Source organism: Drosophila subpulchrella, unplaced genomic scaffold (assembly GCF_014743375.2).
Source record: "Drosophila subpulchrella strain 33 F10 #4 breed RU33 unplaced genomic scaffold, RU_Dsub_v1.1 Primary Assembly Seq117, whole genome shotgun sequence".
Classification (NCBI taxonomy): Eukaryota; Metazoa; Arthropoda; class Insecta; order Diptera; family Drosophilidae; genus Drosophila; species Drosophila subpulchrella.
In genome coordinates, this window is record NW_023665459.1 from 165,064 (window position 1) to 174,852 (window position 9,789).

Below are 9,789 nucleotides of genomic sequence, written 5' to 3' on the forward strand. Positions count from 1 at the left end.
AGCCACTTCAGCGCCATGTGGTCGGTTACCACTTTAAAGTGGTAACCATCCAGATACGGCTTGAGCTTTCGGATCGCCCAGACGATCGCCAAGCACTCCTTCTCGGTCGTTAAGTAATTCTTCTCAGCGCCGTTGAGCGTTTGGCTTGAGGAAGAGATTGCCCTTTCGCCTCGTTCAGTTTCCTGGGTCAAGATTGCTCCGATGCTGTAGTCGCTCGCGTCAGTTTGCAAGATGAATGGTTTGTCGAAATCCGGGCACGCCAGTACGGGGTCTGCGACGAGACTTGCCTTCACCTCTTCGAACGCCGTCTGATGTTCCTGTGTGCACACCTATTTATTGCCCTTGCGTAGCAGATCGTTGAGAGGTTTGACTATTTTTGCGAAGTCAGGTACAAACCGGCGGTACCATAATGCCACGCCCAGGTACTGTCGGAGCTCTCTTACTGTCGATGGTGGTTCTAGTTCGGCGATGGCTGCTACCTTTTCCGGATCCGTGCCTATTCCTTCGCTAGTCACTCGATGACAGCTCTTTCTTGAAAAATTGGCACTTCTCCGGGCTTAACCTCAGATTTGCCTCCTTTAGCCGTCGGAACACTTCCTTTAGGTTAGCCTTGTGTTCTTCCAGCGAGCGCCCGATCACTATGATGTCATCCTGGTAAGCAAGTGCGTGCGGCGACATTTTGGGACCGATCACCCGGTCCAGCACCAGTTGAAAGGTCGCAGACGCCGAATTAAGTCCGAATGGCATTACTTTCCACTGGAATAAACCTTTCCCCGGTACTGTAAACGCCGTATACTGCCTGCTGTCTGCTTTCAGTGGGATTTGCCAGTATCTATCCTTTAGGTCCAAGCTGCTGATGTACCGTGCTTCCCTAAGTTGGTCGATAATAAAATTTATTCGGGGCGTCGGGTAGGCATCCTTTATAGACTTGGCGTTGATTTGCCTAAAGTCGACGCACAGTCTCCATTTGCCCGTCTTTTTTTTAACCATCACGATGGAAGAGCTGTATGGGCTTGTTGAGTGTTCTATGTATCCCATTTGGAGAAGCTCGTCCACCTTCGCATTGATCTCCCCTTGAACTTTCGGATTCTTCGGATAGTATCGCTGCTTTATTGGTTTGTCGTCTTTCATCGTGATCTGATGCTATGCCATGTTTGACGCTCCCTTCATGCTGCTGAAACTCGATAGCTCTGCCTCCAGGAATTTCGTCGTGTCTTCATCTTCGCGCGCCCGTTGTACGACTGCCACCGATAGCTTCTCCTCAAGCCATCGCTTGTGTCGATTCCTGGCCGGTATTATCACTTCATGTCCAGCGCACTTAATCTCAGTACCGACTTGTGTTAGAAAGTTCCATCCCAACACCAATGAATCCATTACCCCTGGTATTATCAACAGGCTCATGCTCAGTCGCTTGTTTCCGACAGCGCTTTCCACCTCCAGCTGCTCGTCGATTCCGCCATATCTTCCGTCTGCCAACCTTTCTTGCCGTCGTATCCTCGTAATCTTTCCGAGGGCAGCCAGGTCGTCCGCCAGCTCTTTGCTTATAAAGCTTGCTGTTGTATGTGCCCCCACCAATCGTCGCCGCTGCGGACAACTGCTGCTCCTCCTCGATCAGCTTTCCCGTTAGTTTGGAGAGGTAGCATCTTGCGACCCCCGCTCGCCACTCTGCGGCTTAGATCGCTGGGTATTTCCCGCCTGCTGGCAGCATTCGACATTCCTGACGCCTACTCTCCCGCACACCCAGCAGAACAACAGGCGTTGGTGTCGATATCCCCGCGCCCAGTGTCCATGACCGCCGCACTTTCGGCAGACCTCCTGGAGGTCTGTGATGTGTCTCGTTTCAAGAGGCCTTTGTGTTGTACTTGGTGGCCTCCAAACCTTGTTTGCTGGCTGCATCGCTTGCTGTTGTGGTGGTGTTCATTGGCCGTTGCCTGACCTGATCCGCCACCCTGGTGAAACTATCTATAACTCGGCTGAGGAACTTGTGAGATGGTTCCAAAGTCGCCTAGCTGGGGCAACCGATCGGGTCGCAGCTTGCGAATAGCGGACGACCTCTCTCGAGGCCAACTTTGATTAAGCTGGTGGGAGAAGTCAAACACGGAATCGTGGACGGAAACCCCAGTAAATAAACAGCCAGCGGGTATATTGAAACGAAGCAATACCGACGATGCGAGTTGTTCAGCCGCATCTAAATAGTTGCTTTACACCAACCCTATCCCAACACAACACCTACCCATCTCCTCTCCCAAACAACATCTCACTCCGGGCCGAACTACGGTGTAATACGGACCGTGCCAAGAGTCAGCCTGACTGGGGGCCCGGATCAAAAACTAGCCCAGTCTCAAACAGTGTGCTCAGGGACATGGCGACCCCCTGTTCTAACTACCGCCTTACCCGAGCATAGCAGATCTCTGCCCGGTCGGACTTTTACCCTTCTCCGTAACTCGTGGGATCAATTATGGAACAAACAAAGTCAAATAACAAAACAACACAAAACACAGAGACGGGAACTCTCAAAAAACCCTCGGATAAGCTGAACACTGGTTCCACCATCCGCACCAGAACGGTCCCGAAAGGGCCGCATCCCAAACTGGGGATGACGGGTGGCAGAAACCCATCCGCAAACGCCTCTGCCACGGGCGCATCTGCGCCTAAAGCAGCGGTAGGCACTGCCAAGGCGCTCGGGCCAACCGCTGGAGCAAATAAAAATACTTACGCAGAAAGGCGGACTGCCGCCCAGACTCTGCGCTCTCATACTAGGAGCACCGTTGCCACACCTTCGCCTGAATGGCTGAAAAAGGTAGAGTGGGCAAGGAAGGTGCTTCCTAACTACGGGCAGGATAAGCCCACTCAAAAAGGGACTCAGGCGAAAAGACAGCGATCCCTCGAACTACCCGGACCATCGGCGAAGAGATCTAAGATCCAGCCATCGGTCTCGTTCGCCGAAATCACGAAGAACCGTGTCCTACTCGGCCTAATTGACAGGGGAAATCCGTAGGGCAGGATCCCCAGGAACAAGTGGAAGGCAGTTCCCGTTGTACGACTGCCACCGATAGCTTCTCCTCGAGCCATCGCTTGTGTCGATTCCTGGCCGGTATTATCACTTCATGTCCAGCGCACTTAATCTCGGTACCGACTTGTGTTAGAAAGTTCCATCCCAACACCAATGAATCCACTACCCCTGGTAGTATCAGCAGGCTCATGCTCAGTCACTTGTTCCCGAAAGCGATTTCCAGCTGCTCGTCGATTCCGCCATATCTTCCGTCTGCCAACCTATCTTGCCGTCGTATCCTCGTAATCTTTCCGAGGGCAGCCAGGTCGTCCGCCAGCTCTTTGCTCTTAAAGCTTGCTGTTGTATGTGCCCCCACCAATCGTCGCCGCTGCGGACAACTGCTGCTCCTCCTCGATCAGCTTTCCTGTTAGTTTAGAGAGGTAGCATCTTGCGACCCCCTCTGCGGCTTAGATCGCTGGGCATTTCCCGCCTGCTGGCAGCATTCGACATTCCTGACGCCTACTCTCCCGCACACCCAGCAGAACAACAGGCGTTGGTGTCGACATCCCCGCGCCCAGTGTCCATGACCGCCGCACTTTCGGCAGGCCTCCTGGGGGTCTGTGATGTGTGTCGTTTCACGAGGCCTTTGTGTTGTACTTGGTGGCCTCCAAACATTGTTTGCTGGCTGCATCGGTTGGTGTTGTGGTGGTGTTCATTGGCCTCCGCGTGGTGCTCCTGTTGCCTGCTGCCGTGGTACTCGGTTAGGTGGCGACCTTTAGTCGTTTCCCCGTGTCTCCTGGGTTCCTGTCTCTTCGCATCTTCTGCATGTTACCTGCGCTGGCGATGCCGACTTGGTCTTCGAGAATTTGTTTTCCTGCGCGAACGCTTCCCGCTCCTTTTCGAGTTCTTCATAGTCGTCTGCTAATATCATCAGCGTGTCGAGGTCCGACACTTTGTACGCCCTTAGGAAGATCCTTAGACTGTGGGTGCAGTTTTCCTTGATGATCCTTAGGGTATCTTTCGCGGAATAATTTAGTGGCCTCATCATCGTCTGCATGTCGATCATGTAGTCTTTTAACGACTCTTTGCAGCCCTTCTTCCGTTGCCTGACCTGATCCGCCACCCTGGTGAAACTATCTATAACTCGGCTGAGGAACTTGTGAGATGGTTCCAAAGTCGCCTAGCTGGGGCAACCGATCGGGTCGCAGCTTGCGAATAGCGGACGACCTCTCTCGAGGCCAACTTTGATTAAGCTGGTGGGAGAAGTCAAACACGGAATCGTGGACGGAAACCCCAGTAAATAAATGTAGACGGCACTTTCTGGGTGTTTCTTATTCGGCGGTCGCAGCAAAAGTGATCTTTATTGCACAGATTTGTACAGGCTTAGCCTATTTCACAAGCGTTGGGGGTATACAGTATGAGGGAGTGAGACAAGCATAGTGTTTCTTAAGAGTAACAGAGATGTTAATGTGTGTTTAATAATAGTGTGACCTAACTTAACGTAGTATGTATGTATGACAGATGCTTAGGAATATGTATGTGTGTGTGTGTGCTTGCTACAATTCGGCCATCCTGACCAGAGAGCTCCTGATCTCTTAACTATTTGCATTATTAATCCATGGTCGTATATTTGCTACTGCCCAAACTCCCTTATAAGGAAGCCTAGACTGTTGAAAACCTTCAACATCCTCCAAGACATACCTATCATTACGAAGCACCTTTGTCACTCTGTATGGTCCTTTGAATTTTGGAATTAGCTTTTTGGATACGCCTACATGAGAATCGAAGTTTTTGATCATAACTAAATCGTCCGTCTGGTACTCTTTAGGATTCTTTCTCTTAAGGTCCGTGCGTAACTTATTGTATTCTTGCAGCTTCTAGATGCTCTGAGTAGCTTTATCTCTAATTACTTCTAAATTTCTACTTTCCCTAACTTTATTCAACTCTTCTAATTTCTCTTTTAAGCTATCTATAACTTTTCCCTTTTGAGACACTCCGAATAAAACTTGACTTGGGTGCTGACTAACTGATCTTTGGATCGTATTATTCAGTGCGTGTTCAACTGTTTCTAAAACTGTATCCCAGAACAATCCCTTGTCTGGATCAGTCAATTTAGCGATCATGGGTCCTATGCTTCTATTTACTCTTTCGACTTGCCCATTAGCCTGCGGCGATCCAGTGGCTATCTTAATGTGTTTCACTTCGTTTTCCTCTAAGAAGTCATGAAATTCTTTAGATGTGAAGCATGTCCCACGGTCTGAGATCACGCATCGCGGCCTACTATACGACCTAAAATAGTCCTTTAATGCTACTATTGCTTCCCTAGACTTTGTAGTTTTTGCCGGATAAAGTCTTACAAACTTTGTAAATGCGTCTATAATCACCAGTACGTGTTTGTTGGCTCTACTTTTGTCTACCGGGCCATAATGGTCTATGTGTATGACATCAAAGGGAATGCTTACTTTGGGGATGCTGTGAAGGAAACCTTCGTCTTTACCAGACTTATCAGAATAGGCGATACATTTCAAACAATTATTAATGTGCCGCTTGCATTTTTCACGAACTTTAGGGAACCAGTAACTTTTTGAGATAATTTCTACCATCTTATCTATTCCAACATGTCCTAATTGATCGTGGTAACTAAAAAGAACGTGGCTTTCCATTTCGCTTGGCACATAAAATAAAAGACCATCCTTATTCTTTTTTTTGTAAATTATTCCATTCCGCATCTCATAATCCTTTAATTCTGTTTCCTGAAGTTTCTTAGCTATACTTTTGATTTTCTCATCTCTACTTTGACATATAACTAAGTTTTCTTCAAATGAATTAGAATCGATTGTCAGTATGTGTGAGTTCCTGCTAAGTGCATCGACATGCTGCATACGCTTGCCGGCTCTATGTTCTAGAGTGTAGTCATAATCTTGAAGAAAAAGTGCCCACCTGGCAATTCTTGGGCATAATTCCTTTTTATTTAACGCCAGGGTAAGAGCACTACAATCTGTAACTATTTTAAACTGTATTCCTTGAAGATAGATTCTAAAGCGTTGTAACGAGTAAACTACAGCGAGCGTTTCTAATTCGAAACTATGGTACTTCGACTCCACATCCGTCGTGCGTTTAGAAAAATAGAACACGGGGTGAAACTTACTATCTTTCTTCTTCTGCATTAAAATTGAACCAAAACCTAGGGCGCTAGCATCACAATGTAACTCTGTTGGGTCTTTTGGATTGTACAAGGCCAGAATAGGGGCTTCCAAAAGATTTACTTTTAATATTTCAAAACACTCTAACTCTTTCGCACCAAATTCGAACTTTCTGTCCTTTCTTACAAGATCATACAACGGCTTTGCTTTTGTTGAAAAATCTTTGACAAAGCGTCTGAAATAGGAGCACAGTCCAAGAAAACTTTGAACCTCATGCGTTTTTGTCGGTACAGGAAAATCTTTTACTGCTTGCATACCTTTCGAATCAGGTTTAATACCCTCTCCCGATATTATGTATCCTAAATACTTTATTTCTCTTTGAAGGAACTCACACTTGTCTAACCTAAGCTCAAGCTTGTTATCTACCAGTCGTTTAAAAACCTCCGTTAATATCTAATCTTAATATATGACTCTTACTATCTTTCGTTGCTATTAAAATGTCATCCATATAAATTAGAATAGGTGATAGAATATAGGTGATGCATACTCAGACTCGCTTGCTCTAATAATACCGTTTTTTATGTAATCGTCTAATAAATTTTGAACTTGACTTTTCTCTGCGTATGATAAACGCCTTGGAGGGTAATTAAACGGTTTAGTTTTATCAAAATTCAGTTTCATTTCCCATTTTACTAAGGGGATCTCTGGCCGTTTCGGTTTCGTATAAAACTCATCAAAAATATCTATCAGTTTTTTTCTTAACGTAAACTCACACTTGTCGCTAATATTTAACAGGTTGCTTTCGGCTGGATCAGGGTATTCAATTGACATAATTTCTGACTCGAAATGATCGCTGGGTTGGACACTTAAATTTTGACTTGACTCTATCGTTTTACACGAATCACTTTGCGTTTCTTTGTAACCACAATAAACCTTTATACTATCATTTAGACAATCATCTTTCTCACAGCTATCAGTAGCACAATCGTTTCCAGTCTGACCAACATTTGAGCAATAAAATTTAAAACTACTATCCTTCTCACTATTACCATTATCTGAGCGATCATATGCAATACAACTATCTTTTGAAAAAATATCCTTTAAACGATCATCAACCCCACTGTCATTTAAACGAACATCAGCACAACCATCGTTTGAACGATCATCAGTACAACTATCATTTGAACAATCATCAGTACAACTATCATTTGAACAATCATCAGTACAACTATCATTTGAACAATCATCAGTACAACTATCATTTGAACAATCATTTTCCCTAACAATCTTAAAGTTACAAATGTTCATAAAATCTCTTCCGAAAACAGTGCTATATGCCATCGATTCGTTTGCCACAATTAATAATTCAAAATTAAACTTCACTTTATTCATAATAACAAAACATGATATCTTTCCATATATGTCTAAAGGGCTGTGGTTCAAGCCAAAGTAATGCGACAATTTGTTTTCATTAACGTTAACGATATTACTTCTTAGAATGTTTTCAACGCAGGATAACTTCGTAAAACTAATTGGACTCCCAGAATCGATTAGGCATTCTGTGAATAGGCACTGATTAGACTGTGAATTAAAGTAAATTTTAAACGGTCTCACATATTCATTTTTGGTTGCGTTCTTCTTCTCGTTGCAATGGGATATCAGGTGCTCCAAACTTCCGCAACCGTAGCAAGCGCCGTACGCGCGCTTAGGCTTGCGGCAGTCGGCTGCGAAGTGACCCATGGAGTTACAGTTGAAGCATCTTACAGCGGGTCCGGGCTGATTTCCAGAAACGTCTTTGTGGCGTCCAAATGCGAGAGATGGTTTCCGCAATGTTACTTTGGAGAATGCCTGCAACAGCTGGGCAGACGAATTAAAACAGTGCATGTGTGCCTGTTGTCGTAGAAGAGTATCCGGTATTCCTTCGATGATACTGTCGATTAATTCCTCGTCGTCTATTCTGATGTGTGCAGCCAACAGGGTCTTGTCGTTAAAGTACGTAGCAAAGTCTTCAGCTGGTTGCCACTTTCGCTCCTGGAACTTGCGTCTGGACATTATCTTGCTCTCTTTTGACTGAAAAGCCTCTGCGAGTTGAGTTAAGAGGTCCTGGGCTGGCAAGGACAGAAAGTTCTCAGAAGAGTACAACCAAATTTGAGCTCGGTCTTTCAACTTTGACATAACCAGCATGCGAGTTATGTCTTCGCTCAGCTTGTACATTTTTATGATCGCGTTGAGCTGTGCGATCCAAGTGTTAACTGGCACTTTGCTGTTAACAGCACCGTCAAAAGGTGGAAGCATTTCCTTCACCGTGGTCACCAAAGAGTTGTTGTTAAAAATGGTTGTATTAGGTCTGGCAGCCTCTTCAACAATATTCCCCAAATTCGATAGGGTGACATTGGTTTGATTTGGTGTGGAAACATTGTTCTGGATTTCTGGCAAGTTGCTCGTCGAAGGTGCGGTCACTCTATTCAATGGCTGACGCCGGGAAACTTCCAATTTGAGAAACTCATTTTCCAATTGGACGACTTCTAAGTGACGCTTCAGAGATTCCAATTGCATGGAAATTTCTGGAACGCACATGTTGTTGTCAGCTTCTTCGTTGTTTTGGGCTTCCAGCGATGTAGCCCCGACATCGTCCTGATCGGTTCCTTGATTTTCAGCAGTATTTGACCTTTCCTCGGGTCCAGCTTCAATGTCGGTCATGTCCTTGGGGTCCAGTACTGGACAATCTCCTCGGGCTGCGGGGTGCACACCATTCAACCGCGCTGCTAGTGTTGCCTTGGTGCCGCTTTTCGGCAACCCAAGTTTTTCCAGCCAACATCGAAGTTCTGATGCTGTGTAGTCGTCCGCAGCGATGGGGTCCATGACTACAAACTATTTTAAATAACTGACTTAATAACTTTTGCTTTATTATGCTCGTAGGCAGTAAGGACGCGAGAAAACATTTTTTTCGCGGTAATCCCACTTCTGAAATTGTAGACGGCACTTTCTGGGTGTTTCTTATTCGGCGGTCGCAGCAAAAGTGATCTTTATTGCACAGATTTGTACAGGCTTAGCCTATTTCACAAGCGTTGGGGGTATACAGTATGAGGGAGTGAGACAAGCATAGTGTTTCTTAAGAGTAACAGAGATGTTAATGTGTGTTTAATAATAGTGTGACCTAACTTAACGTAGTATGTATGTATGACAGATGCTTAGGAATATGTATGTGTGTGTGTGTGCTTGCTACATAAACAGTCCCGGACAGCCAGCGGGTATATTGAAACGAAGCAATACCGACGATGCGAGTTGTTCAGCCGCATCTAAATAGTTGCTTTACACAAACCCAATCCCAACACAACACCTACCTATCTCCCCTCCCAAACAACATCTCACTCCGGACCGAACTACGGTGTAATACGGACCGTGCCAAGAGTCAGCCTGGCTGGGGGCCCGGATGAAAAACTAGACCAGTCTCAAACAGTGTGCTCAGGGACATGGCGACCCCCTGTACTGACTACCGCCTTACCTGAGCATAGCAGATCTCTGCCCGGGCGGACTTTTACCCTTCTCCGCAACTCGTGGGATCAATTATGGAACAAACAAAGTCAAATAACAAAACAACACAAAACACAGAGACGGGAACTCTCAAAAAACCCTCGGATAAGATATACACTG

At 45.9% G+C, this 9,789-nt stretch overlaps 1 protein-coding gene across 1 annotated transcript; it reads right to left on the minus strand.

Annotated features, from left to right (window-relative positions):
- Positions 1–7,568: 7,568 nt before the first annotated feature.
- On the minus strand, positions 7,569–9,397 carry LOC119558615. Its single transcript, XM_037872027.1, has 2 exons — positions 7,750–9,397; positions 7,569–7,694 (listed from the first exon to the last, which is right to left on the minus strand). The coding sequence occupies exons 1-2, from the start codon at positions 8,995–8,997 to the stop codon at positions 7,686–7,688; spliced, it is 1,257 nt and encodes a 418-aa protein (XP_037727955.1). The 5' UTR covers positions 8,998–9,397; the 3' UTR covers positions 7,569–7,685.
- Positions 9,398–9,789: the final 392 nt, after the last annotated feature.